The following is an 18481-nucleotide window of genomic DNA, read 5'->3' as shown; positions in this document are numbered from 1 at the left end:
GATGGCTCCGTTGGCTCAGTGCCGAAGGCAGATAGATTTAGGGTGTGAGCTGAGTTGTCGGAGTTCGAGATCGCAGTCGACTTGGAGACGTTCGGCCCGTTGACGAACTCACGGAATGTGAGCGACTTGGTGCACGCTTGGGTCGAGCATCCATGGCTCGCACCTCATCCTCGGCCCAGGGACCAGCTGTTGGCGTCGCCGTTTTGATCGAGCTGCATCCACTGCATGGTTTCCACGTAGATCGTAGTCAAGCGTAAACGCGCAGGAGTTGGTGACTGGATGACTTGCTGATGAGAGCGCCTTCCAGGCGGGTAGTCGTGCCCATACATAACCTAAGGTGATACGGCGGCGTCAGTGTCGACAGTGTGCGGAGCGTGAAGGGGACCGGATTGCGCGGAAAATTTCTTTTTCTGCTGTGAAAATTCCAGCGTGAAGAGAGGGGAAAACCCGACGGGAGGGCCCAGACCTACCCTACCTACCCCGTGGGTGAGGGCCAAAAAGCAAAAAAATAACGGCGGGCTCGCATCGGTCGGCCCTCTGGTCGCAACAGGGTTGATGTACAATCTGGTTCCTGCTCGTCTGGTGCTGTTACTTGCTGGTGGCAGCCTAGGCCTCAGCAGCAGCCGGCTCACAGCGGCATCTTCCGCTCCATTGCTGTGCGGTCTCCAGTGTTGGCAACGGACGCCTCCCGCTCTCGGTCGCCCTCCTGTTCTCGCGCTGGAGGCCACCGCTCGTGCTGGAGGCGGCTGCTGCGCCTTCCGTCGCTGGCAAGGGCCGCCTCCCGAGCGGCCACCGAGAGCGGGGGGCGTCCGTTGCTGCGCCACTGCGCCCAGCCTGACGGAAGAAGCTCCGGAGGAGGCTTCCCTCGCGGCGAGAGCCGCCGCGCGGGCGGCCGAGAACGCGGAGATCCTCGCCATCGCCGTGCCTGCGCTGCTAAATACGCTCATGGACCCATTCCTTGGCGTCGTTGACACGCTCTTCGTCGGCCGAACGTGCTCCTCGGTAGCGCTGGGCGCGGTGGCGGCGAGCAGCGAGATTTTCACGCTCTGCATCGCCGCCTCGCTCGCGCTGCGGGAGAGCGCCTCGTCCACTCTCGTCAGGCTCTTCGCGCAGGGGCGTCGGCCGGCGGCCGTGGCGTTCGCGCGGCGGACGCTGCAGCTCGCAGTTCTCGTCGGCGCCTTCCTCACTCTGCTACTGGCGGGGCCTGCGGCGCCGTGGTGCGTCGGGCTGATGGGCGCTCCGGTGGGCTCGCCGCTGCACCCGGATGCCCTCGCGTACGCTCGCATGCGCGCGCTCGCCCTCCCGGCGGCGCTCGCCCTGTCTGCGAGCGAGGGCATCTTCCGGGGAATGGGCGACACGAGCGCGCCTCTGCGGGCGGGGCTGGTCGCCTCGCTCGCAAACCTGCTGCTCGACCCAGGACTGATGATTTGGCCGGCGCGACTCGGCGTCACCGGCGCCGCCACCGCCACGGGCGCATCCCAGGTCGTCGCCTGCTGCCTGCTGCTCCGCTCCCTCCACCGCCAGCTCTTCTCGCGCCCTCCCTCCGCCGCCGCCTCCGACCCCGCCTCCGCCGTTCCCGCCGCGGCCGCCGCTGCCGCCGCCTCTGCACTAGCGCCGGCCGCGGGGAGCCCTGGCGGCGAGGAGGCGGCGGAGGAGGCGGCGGAGGAGGAGGCGGCGGCGCGGCGCCGGCTGGCGGGCACGAGCGCGGCGACTCTGACCCGCACCAGCGCCGTCCTTGGCTGCTGGGTTTATATCGCGTCGACGGTCGCACGGCGGCTCGGGCCGTCCGCCATCGCCGCGCACGGGGTGGCGCTCAAGGCGCCTTCCTAGACACCTCCTGGACACCTCCTGGGCACTGTCTGGACACTTTCTGGACACTTTCTGGACACCTCCTGGACACCTCCTCACGGCTCGTGGTGGCGCTCAAGGCGCCTCTCCCTCGCCGCCTCGCGGGACACGCGACACGTCCATGACGCGTCCGTGCCGAGAGCCGCCGCAGGCGTGGCTCCTCCTCGTCCTCGCGGCTGAGGCGCCCGCCGTCGCCGGGCAGGTCCTCTGCTCGCGCCGCATCTCGCGCGGCGACTTGCACGGCGCACGCGCGCTGCTGCTGCGGCTGCTGCGCCGTGCCGGCGTACTCGGCGGCGCGACCGCGCTCCTGCTGCTCTCGCTGGCCGGCCCTGCGTCCTCTTTCCTCATCCCGTCCGACCCGGCCACGCGAGAGAGCGCGCGCCGCCTCTTCGGCTGGGCCGCGCTCTGCACGCCGCTCGTCGCACCGAACGCGCTCTGCGAGGCCGTCCTGCTCGGGGCCGGGCTGTCGTACAAGTACCTCGCGCTCGCGACGCTCTCCACCGCGATCGGTGGCGCCTTCTCACCCGTCGCTCCCACCTTTTACCACGCCTCCTCACCCCAGCCCTCTCCTGTGCACGTAGCCATCGGCTGGCTGACCGGGATCGCCCTCTCGCTCCGCCCGGACGTGTCCTCCGTCTGGATCTGCATCCTCCTTTTCTTCCTGGTCCGCCTGGCGACGTCCGCCGGCCGCATCTTCAGCGGGCGAGGGGGCTTCGGGGAGTGGGAGTGGCGTGCTCACGGTGACGTGAGGGCGTGAACTTGCTGCGCTCCGTGCCAGAGCGCAGCCGAGCGCTGCAATCTCCCCTTCGGCGTTCGGGCAGCCGGCCCGCGGTATGTCTATGTGCGTGGTACGTTGCGGGAAGTGTTGCGGGCGCCCGCGCGGTACGGTCGTGACTCTTTGATTCTCGGTACGAACTACGCGCTCTCCATTATACCCACGCGCCACGCGGTCATACGTTATCAGGGCGGACGGGGAGGTGTGACTCGCGCGCGCGACCCTTCGATTGTATCATATATCTCAACGCTACGCTCCAGCTGCGCGGGCGCGCGCGCACACCCACAACACGGCCTACGCCCCTACGCCGCCACAATAAACCCAAAAAAGCGCGCGAGTCAGAAGTCGTCAGATATAAACTACGAACGAGGCGCGCGTCTGGCAAGGACACACGTCGTGCTCAATCCCTCACTGTTCGCCACGCAGGAGTCCTCTCGCTCACAGGAAATAGTCGCCTTCGGTGGCGGCGGCGGCGGCGCGCCCCACCGCCCCCTCCTTGCGGCGGCGCAGCACGTTGATCTTCGGCTCGGTGAGCAGGAAAGGCGGCCGCATCGCCACGCGCGTGAAGCCTCTCTCGACGTGTGCGAGCTCGAAGCCTACTCCAAGGCGAGCAAGTGAGAGGGGCGGCAGGGCCGGGAGAGGCGCGGCCGTGGGGCGGGGGCCTGGCAGGTCGCGCGTGGCGTCGTCGTTGGCGCCAGTGAGCAGGTGCGAGAAGCGGGTGAGCTGCGCCGGGGCGAGCCCCTCGGCCTTCGAGTACTGCCACGGAGGAGGCAGCTCGAGGAAGCGCGAGACGCCGGAGATGGCCGCCTCGACACCGACGTGCACGCGAGGCCCGCGCGTCCCGCGGGGAGGCGACGACGCGTGGAGAGCGAGCAGGGCGTGGGCGCCGGGGTAGTTGAGCCGCGCCGCAGCGGTGAAGCAGCACGCGAGCGCAAGGCTGCCCGCGAGGCTCGCGGCGATGGCGGCGCGGCCGAGCACGGCGGCGGTGCGGCGGCCAGCCGTCTTTGCGTTCCGCGGCGGGAGGCGCGCGACGAGGTGCGCGAGGGCGGCGGCGGCGCCCGCGTTGAGGAGCGGCGCCGCGTAGAGGATGAAGCGGAGCTCCTTGTGCGGCAGCAGAGAGCAGGGATCCGAACAGTGGCAGTGAAGTCACACAGGTGATGACTATCAGAATCGCCTTGTGCGGCAGCAGCGAGTAGAGCGCGACGAAGCACAGAGCGACGCCGACGTACTCGCGCGCGCGCGGCACGAGCGGCAGGGAGGCGAGCGCGAGCGGGTAGGCGAGCGAGAGTGCGCGCGGCAGCGCCGAGTAGAAGTACCACCCGGCGGGCGATGTGCCGTAGTTCGCGCTCATGTTGCCGACCGTGTTTGCAAGCAGCACCTCCCCCTCCGGCCAGAGCGGGCGGCGCCACAGGAGCGAGTCGAGCAGCAGAGTGGGCAGCAGCGCGGCGGCGCCCGAGCCGATGCCTGTGGCGGCGATGGTGGCGAGCGGCAGCTGCCTCCGCGCGGCGACGAGGAGGGTGAGCGGCGCGAGCAGCAGCAGCAAGTCGAAGCGGAAGATGACGGTGCCGACCTGAGCAGGCGGCGCGGCGTGTGGAGAGGAGGCGCCCTTGGAGGCTCGAGGCCTTGGCGGCTCGAGGCCTTGGCGGCTCGGGAGGGGCTCGGCGGGGGGAGGGGCTCTGCGGACCGTCAGGGTGGAGAGTGCGGCCTGGTGCCGCCCCTCGAGCCACGCCGCGGTGGCGAGCGACGAGGCGAGGACGCCAAACGTGTTTGGCAGCGTGCGCGAGCCGTAAAAGAGAGGGTGGAACTGCACCAGCGACAGCGTGAGGAAGGCGAGCCCGCTCTGCCGACCGAAGCGGCGCGCCACAGCCCGGTGTACTCGCGCCGTCGCGGCGGCGGATGCGAGCCCGAGAGTGACGCGGACGGCGACCTGCGCGTACAGCTTCGGCGCTTCGGCGAGCTGCAGCGCGAGCACGGCCGGCGCAGAGGCGGCGGCGAGCAGGAGCGCGCCGACGAATGTGCGCGGCACGACGCCTGTGTGGCCCGCGGGTGGCGTGGGAGGGGAGGCGTCTCGGAAGTGTCTCGGAAGTGTCTAGGCACGACGCCTGCGTGGCCCGGGGGTGGGACGGGAAGTGTCTCGGAGGTGTCTAGGAAGTCACCCGGGAAGGCGTGGTGGTCGTACTGGGCGATGTCGGTGCGGTGGAAGAGGAGGTCGTGGACAGCCTGCGGGAGGGGAGAGGAAGGGGGAGAGGGAGGGGGAGAGGGAGGGGGAGAGGGAGGGGGAGAGGGAGGGGGAGAGGGAGGGGGAGAGGGAGAAGAGAGGTGTGGGCGGGCAGCAGCGTGCCACTGCCGGGAGACGCTCGGCGAGACAGCGTCAGAGGGGTGAGGTGTCCGCACTAGGCAAGGCCCAGGCTCGGAACATTGTGAGGTTTGCGAGTCGTCAGCCGCTGCTGGTTGCCGCCTCCCGCTCTCGGGCCTGAGCCGCAAGGGCTGCAGTCCGATCTGGGGCGATCTGGGGCGGTGTGGGGCAATCTGGGTCGGTGTGGGTCGGTGTGGGTCGGTGTGGGGAGCCTGGAGGTTGAAGCTCTCCTCGACCTTTGTGAAGGGGCAAGCAAGCACGTGCGCCGCGACGAGCAGCACCAGCGCAACCTTGGCGGGGGCGGCGGGCGGGCAGGGCTCTCGAACCCCTCCCCCCCTCCCCCGTTGCGGTTGGATCCCCCCCCCCCCCCCCCCCCCCCGTTCTTTCACCCTCGCCGCGCCTCCGCCGCGGTGAGGCCGCGAAGCGCGCCCGAGGCTGCCTCAACGCAGCCTGAGAGAAGCGCCACCACGCCTCCCCTGCCGCCTCGCCCGCCGCTCGCCCGATCCGGTGGGGTGGCGCGGCGGGGTCTGGGCGTGGGCTGCGAGTCAGAGTCCGAGTCGTCCGAATCGACCTGTGGGGGGGAGGGGGGCGGCTGTTGGCGGCGGTGGAGGCGGTGGCAGAGGCGATGGCATTGGCGGCGGCGGCGGCGGCGGCAGCCGGAGAAAGGCGGGGAGAGGAAGTCGAGTGGAGGGGCATGCGCACGTGGTCGAAGTCGGGCCGCTCGTTTGGGTTCTTGGGGACACCGGGCGCCTGCGGGAGGGCGAGGTAGGCGAGGGTGCGGCGTGAGAGGTGCTAGGAGGCAGTGGCTGCAGGCGGGAGACGGGGTGGTGACGAGTGGCTGCAGTCGTGGCGCTGCTTGCGGGCCTGGAGCGATCGCCACGGCTGGTTGCGCCGCTTGGCCAGCTCGACGCGCACGTGGTCGTGCCGCAAGTGGTGCACGCACCGGGAGGCGTCAACCTCTGCAAAGAGCTGCAGCTGCAGCCGGTACGATCTCGCCGCCGAGCGTCCGCCCGCAAACTCCGCGACCCGTTCGGCTCGAAATTCGACGGCGCGATCGGTGATGTCGATACTGACGTCGTCCGTGCCCTTGAGGCACGGCACAAAGATGGTGAGGTAGACGGTTCCGCCACGCTGCCCCCACTTAAAGATGGGACACCAGGGTTTGTCTGCGTCCACCGCCGCCGCCGGCGAACTGGTGTTGGTGCTGATCTTCTTCGGAGCGACGGATCCCTCGGGGTTCGTGGGCGCGCGTGACCAGTAGAGGTGGCTCGCTGCGCTCATCGGGACAGTGCAGCGGGGGCGTGGAGCTGTGTGCGGTTCGAGGCTGCGTTGTGCACTCACTCAGAAAAGAAACTCGACTCCGACTGTTTGAACCGGTCGCGCCACCGCGGCTGCGGGGTTGATAGAGCAGGCCGGTACCTCCACTTTTGGGTGGCGGTCGCGCGCTGCCGACGGCGCTCGCCGGCGCTACGGCGCTCGCGGCGCGCTCGTGGCGTTCAGGGCGGCTCGCACACACGCACACACACACACACACGCACGCACACACACACACACACACACACACACACACACACACACACACACACACACACACACACACACACACACACACACACACACACACACACACACACACACACACACACACACACACACACACACATGCATGCATGCATGCATGCATGCATGCATGCACAGTCCACAGACACACAGCCCCTTCCCCTCCCCCCTCAAGACCTTCCCAAGGGCGAGGACACGCGCAGGCCGCACCTCTAGTGAGGCCCGCATAGTATGTGGGAGACTCATGCCGCCGCCCCTGCCACCCCTGTGTCAGTGTGCCCGTGGTAGTGAGAGACTGCCGGTGAGAAGTCGGAGGAAGGTCGCTAGACTGAGATGAGACCGCCAGTGGAGTTGGGATTCCACCGTGCACCGCGCTGCGAGCCTGTCGTGTCCCTTGTCAGGAGCAGGAGAGCCCACCTGTCCCGCGGGATCTGCGAGAACGAGCGAAAGCTCGGCTCCCGCATCGCCGTCCCGCGCTCATGGTTAAGTCCCAGTCCCACTCGTCCATGAAGACGCGGCGCGTGGGCAGCGCCCCTGCAGCGCGCACCCCAGCTTGACGACGACGCGGCACCAGTTGGACGAGGTGGTGCACACGATGTAGTCTGCTGCGGCGGAGACGAGCAGGTTGACGATCGACTGCGACGAGACGTTGAGCGCGGCGAGCTGCCTGGTCGCCTCGCTCGGGCCAGCCTCCGCCTCGCCGGGCGGCTGCGCCTGCGGCCGCGGGGACTCCCCAGGCCACCGCAGGCTGCTCTGTGGCTTGCTGTGCGCCGCGAGGTCCGCCGCAGCCTTCCCCGCGTCAAAGGCGGGCAGGTTTGCCTTGAGGGCCTGGCCGAACCGTTTGCCCGCCGAAAACCTCCCAGTCCGCAGTCGTCGCCCAGCGCCTCGGGGATCAGGCTGATCGCCTCGGGGTCCTCGGACGACAGCGCGAGGCGAGAGACGCCAAACCGCCTCCGCAGCGATTCGGCCGCCTTCGCGTAGTCCCGTGCGCTGCGGCAGGTCGCCTCCCTCCAGCACTTGTCGCCCCACCGCACGTGCATGCTGACGTACGGGTGGAGCTCTTCCCAGCTCCGGTAGCGCCGCCTCCTCGCCGGCTTGTTGCCCGTCCGGCCGCGCCCCCGCACCCACTCGGCGTCGAGCATGGCCAGCGTCGAGGGCGCTGGCTGTAGCGCGAAAAGGGCGAGCTGCGACTGCCACCACAGCAGGCTGCGGCGGCCCTTGAAGACGGCGGGCACAGGCGCCTCCCAGACCGCCTTCCACCGTCGCCGACCCATGCGCTGCCGCGTCACGTTCTGAGGGAAGCCCCAGCCGACGGTGCCGACGACCCGCGTGGCCGAGCACGCGGTGACGGAGTCGCAGGTGTCGAGGTCCTGGAAGAAGCAGCGTTCTGAGGAGACGGCGCAGCCTCGCCGCGCCAGGTAGGGCACGCCCTTCTCCCCGACCTCAGACAGGACGACGCGGCTATCGCGCTGCAGAGCCGCCCACTCGAGAGCCTGCAGCAGCGCGTGCCACCGACTACCGAGCCCAGTGCCGCTCTTGTGCGGGTCCGCCGGGTATGTGACCGCGGTCGCTGCCCTGCGGCGTCGCGCGAGCCAAAGCCCTGCAGCCTCGCGATGAGCGCGTGGGGCAGACAGCGTCGATCCAGAGCGTCGGAGTAGGCAGCGACATGCCAAATGTTCGCCAGCCGCCGTACACGCTGTCATGGAGCAGCTGGAGCAGAATTGCATCGCGACGAGCGTGAGCGGCTCGTTTTTGCCATTGTGGAGCGCCGTCTGCGGCGCGCGGCGCCGCGTCGGGGAGGCGAGCGGGTGGAAGACACACTGCGTCTCCGAGCGGCAGGTAAACGACACGAGCGACGCGAAGTGGGACAAGCTCGCCCTCACGATGCGGCTCTTGGAGAAAGACTGCGACGCGGTGCTCTGGCTCGACGCAGACGTCGTGGCACAGCGGCGGTGCGTCGCTCTGCCTGTCGTCACCGCACCAATTCGCTTCTCCGTCGACCCGCACGGCACCAACACCGGCCTCTTCCTCGCCCGCCGCGACGCCATTCCCGTCTTTGCGGACGTGCTTCGAAGGCGCCACTCCTTTGCGACCTCCGGGACGCCCACGCAAAGCGCGCTCAAAGCCCACTACCGGGAGCGGGGCGGCACGCCAAGTCTCTTTCCGGCGTCCTTTGTCTCGTACGGACTCGGTCCGAACGCGTCGACGGCCCCGTTCTGGCACGTCACCGGGAACCGGCACGTCAAGCGAAAGCGGTTCCGCCTCCTCGCCCGCGCCCACGACGGTCGCGACTTGCGTGATCCGTCTCTCGTTAGGAGTCGGGAGGGGTCGGGAAAAAAAAGTGAGGTGTTATGTCTCCCCCCTCCGCGTCGCGGAGGCGCACGGAGGGCGTCGCCACGGACTCAGATTTGTTTTATACCCATTCTCAATTCCACCAATCGCCCACTATCCTCGTCTTTCAATCGCTGCTCTCGACACTCTCTTCACTATCTTCGCCACTCTCTTCGTCACTCTCTTCGTCCCGTTCGTCACTCCCGCTTCTCCGGACTCCGCGCTTGGGGCTTGCGCTTGGCATCACACTCGCCCCCCCTACTCCGCCGCTGAACGCTCCCCCCCCAGCTTCGTTTCAATCTTCTTGTCGAGCGTGGCGAGCTTCTTCTTCAACTCGGCAGCGGAATCTACGATGGTGCGGGCCACAATCGAGCCCGACACGCCTTCGACGTCGCACGGGGGGGCGGAAGAGGAGGCAGGACCTGCCGACAGAAGCTTTTGTCCCGTGCGACGAGGCGGTGGCGATGCTCAAGCGAGGTGACCGCTCGATCCTCGCGCCGCTCTCGCACGGCTGGCTCACAGCGCTTCACCCAGACCCTCATGGCACAACTCTTGCCGCCGTCCGCCGCTACCTCGGACGCGGCGATGTTCAAGAGCGTCCTGGATGAGGGAATAATGGGGAACTTCTACGCCAGCGTCACAGGCACCTCCGTCATTCAGCAGTACGAGGGCGATGGAGGCCGCGGCTGGTGCATCTTTGAGCAGGGGACTGCGATGACGGTGCTGGCGCACCTGACAGCCGCGGAAGGGGCAGGCGGAGGAGGAGGGCAAGGCGCTGCCGAAGCGCTTCCGCCGCGCGCAGGCGAGCCGCGCTAGGGTGTATGACATCGGGGGGGCGGCGCCGGTGGCCCGCGCGAGTGCTCCCTGCCGCCAAGGGAGGTGCTCGACGAGGCGTGCCGCGCGATCGAGAAAGAAGGCGCGCTTCATGGGCGGGTAAAGCAGACCAGGAGATGTGATTGATTGATGGATTGATGAATGACGAGAGAGAGAGAGTCGGTCGTCCGCCTCCGGAGGCGAGAGGGGGAGCGAGATTTGTTTTTTGCAGGTGTGCAACTGGTGCCAACTTTTCTATGCGACCTTGGAGCACTTGACCGCTCGCCTTTATCGATGAGCCAATTTTGGGCCGAAGGCGGGGAAAGAGAGCACAATCGATCGCCAAGGACGCGCGTTTGCGACAGCCGCAACATGGCTGACTTCCTCTGCGCCCACGCCGCACGGCGAGTGCCGCCGATCCACAAGCAGCCAATCCAGCAGAAGGGCAGCGCGGTCCGTTCTTACCTCCTCCAGCAGCTCCGCGGCACATTTGCATTCGCAGCCCCGCACGGGGTCCGCATCGCATTTGGGAAGCAGACGACGTGCCGCAGCTTCAACCACGAGTTCGAGTGCCGGTATAAAATCTCGCTCGAAGTGCAAATCATCCTGTCCAAGCCCGGCTTCGACAAGCTCTTCGTGCACCGCCGAGAACTGGTGAGCGGCCCACATGCTCGCACAGCCCCTCCACATGTCATGTACATGTGCATGCACATGTGCATGTGCATGTGCATGTGCATGTGCATGTCCATGTCCATGTCCATGTCCATATGCACGTAGCCCCCAGGGCCTCCGCGCCTCCGCTTTCAGTTGAGCACGATCATCGACCAGACCGTCCACTCCGTGCTCAAGAAATTGCTGCGCGACGGATGCAAGCTGCAGCTCAAAATCAACCACACGGTGATGCAGCCCAACTGCAGCGGCGCCACGGCCGAGGTCGAGCCGCACATCCCCGTCGGCGGCGGCGCAACGGCGGCGGATGACGACAGCATGAAGCAGCTCGTGCCTGCGCCTCCGCTACCAATGGGGGAGTGCTTCGTCTGCGCCGACCCGCTGGTCTGCCCGCTAACCTCGTCGACGTTCTGCATCGAAGACGAGGCCATGGTGGTGTGCAGTGCATGCTCCGCCCTCGCCGAGTTGGATCGCATCCCACCGAACGATGCCGCGCCGACCCGTCCTGCGGCCGTGGCCCGCGAGCCGTCCAACGTAGTTACATGAGGCAGTCGTCGCCTGTAGCACCATAGCACGGCGGCCCGGCGGCCCGGGCGCTGGAAAGCGGTGCGGGGCGGGCGCTCATTTAGTTCCTTCTCTGAGTGATTGGATGGTGCTGGTTCGTTTGCACGACGAGGGGGAATCCTACAACTCCCACTCACGTAGCTCCGTGATCCCCGACCGTCTTTCTTCAATTAATTCTTTGACAGCAGGAAGTCAATTTCATCGCATCTCTCGAAGTGAAAACGCACACCCCCCCTACGTATATAGAACTTGAGGCCTGGGCCGCCGGAGCCTGCGAGTCGGCCAGTCGCACGTGTTTGGGCTCTACGCATCTGTTCTGGACCTCTCTCCCATCGCCTGCCCTGCGTCGCCTGGCAATGGGTTAGTGCCTAGTGGGTTCACTCTTACATGGCACTTGTCTCCAACCAAAGCATACACTTTGTCGTCAGTCACAGCTCGCCGCTTGGCTCGCGTGCGCCACTAGCGCGTCGTACAGCGCTTGGTCGGGCGCGTGGGCGAGCGTCAGCTCCCGCCACAGCGCCGGGTAGACCAAAGGGATCTGGCCCTCCATCAGCTTGGAGATGCTGGAGAGCCGCTTGTCGATCCATCCGGCGCGGTGGATGTTGCCCTGGCAGCGGCGCAGGCCGCGGTGAGAAGAGAGTGGTGCGCAGGGAGGAGAGAGGCTGGGGCGGTGGGGAGAGAGGCGGCGGTGAGGGACCTCGGCGCTGAACTTCGTCAGGTTCGTCCAGTCCACGCCATCGAGGCAGCAGGGCACGGCGCCGTGGCGGCGCGCGTTTCGCAGGACCAGCGGGCCGCCACTGTGGTGGAGGACGATCACCTCGAACGACTCGAGCATCAGCCGCGTCGCAAACTCAACCATGCAGGTCCAGTTCTGTGGCGCGGCGTCGATGTCGCCGCACGGGTTGTTGCCCTTTGCACCAGCCAGCACCTTTCGCAGATAGTAGTTGGGCCCGTAGTACTTGCGGTATCCGAGTTCCTCGAATGCGCCATACGTGTGGGGGTGGTGCCGCGCCATGAAGGCGTCGAACGGCTCCAGGTGAGCGTGATTGGCAAAGCAGCGCTGGATAAAGGTCCAGTTCATTGCGCTCCAGTGGGGCGACGGCGCATCGCCGGTGAGGTCAATGTCGCCCTCGTACTCGTGCGCGTACGCCCAGCACTGCTCTGGCACGCCTCCTTCGAAGAGGTACGAGGAGAGCAGCCGGTCGAGGGGCGGCCGCAGAGACGTGATGAGAGCGCTGTCGGGCGGCGGCGGCGACTGGGCGGCAGAGCCGGCGGACCGTGTGCGGCGGGCCACGTGCGCTGCGGACTGGGTCCAGTTGTAGGCACCCCACTCGGTCTCCTTGAAGCTGTCGAATTGACCGTTTCCATCGCAGGCTGCGCGTATGTTTTCCCGGACGGATGTGCCCCCCGCTTTTCGCATGTGCAGGTGGTGGATCGCGATGTGCTTGCGCGGCGAGCAGTGGGCGGATGGGGCGGGGCCGTGCTTGATGCGGCACATACTGGTGCAGGCAGTGGCGAGGAGCACATTCATTTTGTGACGCTCGGTTGGAAGCAGCACGGTGGTTGGCAAAAGCGTGCGGGAAAAGCGAGCGCCAGTCTCTCTTTTTTCCCTCTCTGTCCGCGCCCAGCGCCTGTGCTGTGAGACAGTTGTATTCTAAGAATTCTTCTCTCTCTCTCGCGATGTTCCTGACGGCGATACAGCGCAGGCACGGGCTATACTTGTCGGTGATTGCGCCCACTTTCGTCGAGAAGGCCGCCGCGGGCGTGCACGTCTGGGAGAGTGCAAGGCCAAGGGCGACTCCCTCGCCAACTCCAACAAAGGCGACCGCACCTCCAAGCACAACGGGGTGCTAAGGGCCGCCCAGAATGCCATCCGGGCACGCTCGGTTGGCAGCATCATCCTCGGGGACAAGGAGAAGCCCGAGGTGACGCGGCACCTCAACGACACGTCCGTGACTGACATCTGCGAGCTCGGCGGCGACTTCGCCACGATGCGGGACGTGGATTACGAGGTCAAGTGCTGGAACCCGCTCATCAAGTCGACGACGGCGGGGAGGGGCTCGTGGGACAATGGTGGCAATGTGGCGTCGGTGGGCCACCTCTACGGGTTTGGAAACACGCTGGACAAGGCGTTGACGGGGGGGTCGTGGGGTGCAAGGAGCGTGGCCGTCAGGTGGACGGACCGCTCGACCACTCGACTGGAAAGGGATGGGTCAAAGACCACGGGTGACGGTCTAGAAGAATGCTCAGGAAGAATGCATGCAGGCTGGAAGTGGATGGGGCGCAGTACTACGACGCAGCTACGACGCGAAGTGGGTCAAGAAAGCCATAACGCGGCTGGTGCTCGTGGAAACTTTGGGTGGCATTGCGCCGCCCACCAGGCAGTTCCTCCACGTGTTCGCCAAGGAAGCGGCGGGCACCAACACGGACCGGACGGTGTACGGGGCGGCGTCGGCGAGCGCCTCCTCCTTCGTCGTCCACCACACGCAGCAGATCTCCATGGCGGCGGTGGCGGGCGACGCCGAAAACATCAACAAGCAGGCGCGCAAGATGCGCACCAACTGGATCAAGAACAAGCAAGCGGCAAACGGCCTCTTGTCCGGCCCCAGTGGAGGGTGCCCGCGCCGCCTAGCTCCGCGGACGGGCCCCTCCACCCTTCACGACAAATGACGTGTGAGTGTTAGAGTTGTTTGGTATTTGCTGCTAAAAATCTCTCTCTCCCTTCACGTACGGATCATGTTCATGTTCATGTAGTCCCCACAATCGCTGTCGTGGGATCGCTTCCTTGTCATAGTGCGTTGTGTTCTTGTTTGCTATCCGCTTTCTCTCTCTCTCTCTCTCTCTCTCTCTCTCTCTCTCTCTCTCTCTCTCTCTCTCTCTCTCTCTCTCTCTCTCTCTCTCTCTCTCTCTCTCTCTCTCTCTCTCTCTCCCTACCTCCCTCCCTGCCTCCCTCCTCCGTCACAACATAAGAAAACGCTGCACGGCGTGTTGACTCAGCGGCTGTGTGCGTGGACACACCTCTTCGCTGCACGATGCCTGCGATGTCCCTCACCTCGTTTATCGCGCCGGCGGGTCGCGCCAGCGGGTCCTGCGTTAACGTCAAGGCGGGAGGCCGCACTCGGGCCGCCCTCCCCAGCGACGTCACCTGGGACGCGAGCGAGGCCGCCTGCCAGGAGCAGTGCCTCGGGCTGAAGTGGTGCACTGGATACGAATACCAGATCTTTACCCGACCGCGCGGCCGCACGCGCTGCATCCTGCAGCGGCTCCCCATCAAGCAGGCCGTGCCGGCGACCGCCTTTGACGCCGTCTGCAAGATAAAGGTGAGAAACGTCCGGCTGCCCGCCGCCTCCCCACCGCCGCCGCCACCCCTGCCCTTCGCCCTGCCGCAAGGCGTGCGGTGGGCGCCACCGCCATCGCCTTTACCGCCACCCGCGCAGCCGCCGCCGCCCTCTCCGCCGCCGCCGCCGCCGCGCCCGCCCACTCCGCCTCCTCGCCCTCCGAGTCCGCCTCCCAGCCCTCCGCTGCCATGCAGCGTGGTGCCGCGGGCGACGTGCGGCGGCGGCCTCGCCTGCTACAGGGACGAGGCATGCTACACGCCGTGGAGAGACGCGCATAAAGGCCTGGGATGCAACGCCGGGTCCGTCCATCCCGCCTGCCGCTACTGCGGCGGCAGAGATATGCCACCGTGCCCAGAAGAGCCACCGCCCTCGGCGCCGCCGCCGCCGCCGCTGCCGCCGCCTCCTCTTCCGCCGCCGCCGCCGCCGCCCTCGCCGCCCTCGCCCTCACCGCCCCCACCGTCACCGCCACCCGCGCGCCCGCCGCCGCCCTCGCCGCCGCCACCTTCACCGCCGCCACCTTCTCCGCCGCCCTCACCGCCGCCGACGCCACCGCCGCCGCTCCCGCCGCCACCCACGCTGCCGCCGCCGTCGCCGCCGCCACCGTCGCCGCCGTCGCCGTTGCCGCCGCCCTCGCCGCCGCTTTCGCCGCCGCCCTCGCCGCCGCCGCCGCTCCCGCCCTCGCCGCCGCCCTCGCCACCCCCCTCTCCGCCCCCGTCACCGCCCCCCTCTCCGCCCCCGTCGTCGCCACCGCCGCCGCCGCCGCCGTCGCCGCCCCCCTCACCCCCCCCTTCACCGCCGCCGTCGGCGCCCCCCATGCCGCCGTCGCCACCGCCGTCGCCGCCGCCGCCCTCGCCCTCTCCTCCTCCCAACCGATGCCTGTTCGAGATTTACCCCGGCATGCATTGCACCTCCAGCCGGCGGAGTGGTGACTGAACGACTCACCCGCCACGGCTTGCTTCGCCGCGTAGGCACTCACCTCCAGCCGGCCGGCACGTACCGCGAGATGGAGCGCTGCCTCTTCCTCCAGCGAGCAGACTTGCGCGGCGCAGACCTTCAAGGCGCGCGACTCGACCGCCTCGGGGACACGTCCCGGGCACGTCCCGGACACGTCCCTTCTGCCGTGCTTCGGGTAGGGGCGCGACTCGACCGCGCAGACTTCACCGGCGCAATTCTCGACTACGCAGACCTGCGGCACCACCTCCCCTAGCCCCTCCCTCTCCCCCCAAGACCTCTCCCCCCAAGCCACTCGTCGCCGTAGGTGGCGGCTGTCATCAGCAACGTGAGGCCGGTCGCATCACCCTCCTCGTACGTCGCGTTGACCCGCCCGCCGCCGCCGAGCCACTCCAACAGCGCCGGCTCTTCGCCATCTGCAACCGCCGACACAACCTCGGGAGGAAGCACCGCGCCGCCCTCCTCCACCGCCAACGCAGGCGAGACTGGGCGGGTGGGTGCAGACATCGCCGCCTCTGCATGCTCCTCGAGGGCGCGCACGCACTCGGCGTGGCCCTTCTCCTTGGCCATCTCCAGCGCCGTCGTGCCAAACTCATCGCGTGCTGTCATGTCTGCGCCCGCCCGCAACAGTTGGGATACGACAGCGGGATGGCCCGCGCGGGCGGCGTGCATCAGCGCGGTCAAGCCCTCACTGTCTTGCAGGTCGATGTCCGCTCCGTGCCTCCAGAGATTATATGCGACGGTGGATTGGCCGTCGAGGGCGGCGTACATCAGCGCGGTCCAGCCGTTGTTGTCCTGAAGGTCGATCTCCGCGCCGGCCCCCAGCAGCAACTCGACTACGTGATCGCGGCCGAACGAGGCGGCGTTCATCAGCAGCGTGGCGTCGTCATCGTACGTCGCGTTGACCCGCCCGCCGCCGCCGAGCCACGCCAACAGTGCCGGCTCGTTGCCTTCTCGAAGCGCCGCCTTCACAGCCTCGCCAGGAAGCGCGCGGCCCTCTCCGCCTCCCTGCGGCGACGGCGCAGCCGCATCGGCCGAGGAAGCGTCGCCCGCCCCGCCCGCTGCCTGGCGTTGGTCCCTCATCTCCTCGAGGTACCTCCGAAAGGCGTCGACGCACGCGGCATTGCCGCTTCGTTTCGCCAGCTGCAGCGCCGTCTGTCCAGAATCATTTCGCATCGCCATGTCTGCGCCCGCCCGCAGCAGGCGCAGCACGACGGCGGGGCGGCCGTATTCGGCTGCGGCTAGCAGCGCTGACGCGCCGCCGACGCCGCACTGCCAGTTTACCTCCGCGCCGAGCTGCAGCAACAGGTCAACCACGTCTTCGTGGCCGCCTTCCGCGGCACACGCCAGCAGACGGTACTCGGCGCCAAACACTTCCAGCGTCTCGTTGACGTCGCCGCCGCCGGCGACCCACGCACGCACGGCCGCCTCGTCGCCGCTCTGGGCCGCATGCACGACCCCTGCGGACTGCTCGAGGAGATCAGTGTCCGCCATACCTGGTAGAGAAGCTCGCGAGTAGTCACTTTGTCGAAGGCCGCGAGGTCACGGCGGTCACGCTCGCGAGGCCGAAAGAATTGAAAAAAAAGCGTAAATAACAAAACAAAAAAAAGACGTGATATTCACGGTGTCCAGTCGTCGTGATTGTTGCTGGTCCTTCGCCTTGCCTTCGCTACTTCATACCGCCGCCTCCCTGCCGCCGCCGCCGAGAGCCACATGTCTGATCTCCACGGCGATGCCGACCTAGGCTCTGGCGAGGCTGGCTCAGGCGACGGCGTCCCGTTGGAAAGCGAACCTTTGCCGCAGGCACTGCTGCCGATTGTTGGGATTGCTTTGGCGAGCGTTGCAGTGATCGCTGCTTGCATGGCGCACATGAGATGGAGGGGGCCAGGGCGCATCAAGGGCCGCTTGATTGATGACCAACTCGTTGAACTCGGCGGAGCCTCCACTGTGTCTGACGATCAGCTCTCGACATGAGACGAGGGCTCCAAGGCCGGTTGCAGCACCGCCCATCCCCACGACATTGCCGTTGCCCAAGCTTCGCCGATGACAGGACGGACATGACGCAAAGCCACTCCTGTCGTGTCTTCTGATTCGGATGCCCTTGCTTTGCCGCTTGTGCCTACAGTCCGCCTCGTTAGACTGGCTCTCGTCTGCCGGCGGCCTCCGGCCTGCCCCCGCGGCCCCGCACAACACAATATCTTTAAGCGAGGAAAAGGGGTAGGCCTTCTAGTCATTGAAAGAATGCACCGTCACCCTTCAAAAAAAGAGAACTGGCCCCCTGCGCTGCCGGCCAACGGCAACGCAGAAGAAGAGAGAAAGCAAAAAAATCTCGCGCGCGAGCGCGTGTCCAGTGGCGGGCAAGTGTTCTCTCGGTGCTCGTTCTTTGTCTCGGCGGCCATCTTTGGGTTCGCGCGCACGCGCTTGCGCTTGCGGGAGGGGGGCGGCGGCGCAGCTTCCGGCGCGGCGCTCACTGCCACGCCGGAAGCCTCCTCCGCGCCGGTCAGCCGCCACCTGCGGCCGTGTGTGCGCACCAGCGCCAGGATCTTCTCGTCTTCCTCCTTGCTCCACGGCTCACGCGCTGCCTATTGATCAATCCATTGATCTCTTGAACCATCCCTTTGATAGGCCGCAGGGGTGGAGCAAGCGCTGCCGCCTGCTCCGCCTCCCACGCCTCGAAACCCGCCAGCTTGAGGATCACGCGCGGGGCCTCTTCGCCGCCGCTCCCCTCCTCCTCCTCCACCTCCTCCTCCTTGCTCCGCTCGAAGCGCTCCTGGTGCCGCTTGAGTGCCCACGGGTCGTCGCGCGAGCGCTTGTCTGCGCGGTGCGGGCGAGGAGTGGGTGGGGGCAAGAGGTGGGGACTCCTCGCCCCGCAGCGACTCACTTTGAAACCAGGTCGACACTCGCCGGGGAGTCGTCTGCAGCTGCTCCGCCAGCGAGGCGCGAGTAGGCGCGGACGGGTACGGCTCGCGGCTGTAGACGGACTCGAGGAGCAGCGATCCGCCGGGAGGGACCTTCCACCGCAGCTCTGAGCTCGCCGACGAGCTCGCCGACCGTCTCGGTGCCTCCTCCTCGTTGTCGATCCCCTCCTCCTCCTCCTCCACCACCATCATGTGGGGCAGTTGAGGAAGGGGGTGTTGTTCCGCCCCATGGAGAAGCGCCATTCACCTTTTAAGGGGTAGTTTGGTTCACCGTCCCGCTGGTCCGCCCGGCAACCCGAAGCTCCTCGCCCCCTTCCCGCACAATGCCGCTGCATCCGAAGGGATGGGTTTCCACCCT

General features: G+C 67.3%; 6 protein-coding genes across 6 annotated transcripts; 2 read left to right on the top strand and 4 right to left on the bottom strand.

Annotated features, from left to right (window-relative positions):
• Window positions 1-555: 555 nt before the first annotated feature.
• EMIHUDRAFT_224522 (hypothetical protein) lies at window positions 556-2605 on the top strand (the record flags this gene model as incomplete). The annotated part of the gene is made up of 3 exons (XM_005790822.1): window positions 556-1482; window positions 2000-2357; window positions 2430-2605. 3 exons carry the CDS (start codon window positions 556-558, stop codon window positions 2603-2605), a joined length of 1461 nt encoding a protein of 486 aa, XP_005790879.1.
• Window positions 2606-2961: 356 nt separating this feature from the next.
• Window positions 2962-6313, bottom strand: EMIHUDRAFT_454648 (hypothetical protein; the record flags this gene model as incomplete). Its single annotated transcript, XM_005790821.1, has 8 exons — window positions 5844-6313; window positions 5682-5729; window positions 5369-5550; window positions 5041-5096; window positions 4308-4654; window positions 3776-4007; window positions 3137-3219; window positions 2962-2982 (listed from the first exon to the last, which is right to left on the bottom strand). The coding sequence occupies exons 1-8, from the start codon at window positions 6258-6260 to the stop codon at window positions 2962-2964; spliced, it is 1386 nt and encodes a 461-aa protein (XP_005790878.1). The 5' UTR covers window positions 6261-6313.
• Window positions 6314-6862: 549 nt separating this feature from the next.
• On the bottom strand, window positions 6863-8207 carry EMIHUDRAFT_224520 (hypothetical protein; the record flags this gene model as incomplete). Its single annotated transcript, XM_005790820.1, has 4 exons — window positions 6863-6932; window positions 7087-7395; window positions 7488-8074; window positions 8172-8207. The coding sequence occupies 4 exons, from the start codon at window positions 8205-8207 to the stop codon at window positions 6863-6865; spliced, it is 1002 nt and encodes a 333-aa protein (XP_005790877.1).
• Window positions 8208-10055: 1848 nt separating this feature from the next.
• Window positions 10056-10898, top strand: EMIHUDRAFT_224518 (hypothetical protein; the record flags this gene model as incomplete). The annotated part of the gene is made up of 2 exons (XM_005790819.1): window positions 10056-10337; window positions 10461-10898. 2 exons carry the CDS (start codon window positions 10056-10058, stop codon window positions 10896-10898), a joined length of 720 nt encoding a protein of 239 aa, XP_005790876.1.
• A 442-nt stretch (window positions 10899-11340) lies between these two features.
• Window positions 11341-12451, bottom strand: EMIHUDRAFT_466841 (hypothetical protein; the record flags this gene model as incomplete). The annotated part of the gene is made up of 2 exons (XM_005790818.1): window positions 11614-12451; window positions 11341-11523 (listed from the first exon to the last, which is right to left on the bottom strand). Exons 1-2 carry the CDS (start codon window positions 12445-12447, stop codon window positions 11341-11343), a joined length of 1017 nt encoding a protein of 338 aa, XP_005790875.1. The 5' UTR covers window positions 12448-12451.
• Window positions 12452-17705: 5254 nt separating this feature from the next.
• Window positions 17706-18315, bottom strand: EMIHUDRAFT_109348 (hypothetical protein; the record flags this gene model as incomplete). Its single annotated transcript, XM_005790817.1, has 2 exons — window positions 17706-18019; window positions 18087-18315. 2 exons carry the CDS (start codon window positions 18313-18315, stop codon window positions 17706-17708), a joined length of 543 nt encoding a protein of 180 aa, XP_005790874.1.
• Between the last annotated feature and the right edge of the window lie 166 nt (window positions 18316-18481).

Source organism: Emiliania huxleyi (genome assembly GCF_000372725.1).
Source record: "Emiliania huxleyi CCMP1516 chromosome Unknown EMIHUscaffold_118, whole genome shotgun sequence".
NCBI classification, from domain to species: domain Eukaryota; phylum Haptophyta; order Isochrysidales; family Noelaerhabdaceae; genus Emiliania; species Emiliania huxleyi.
Note: the sequence above shows the minus strand (reverse complement) of the source record. Positions and strands in the feature narration are given on the sequence as shown.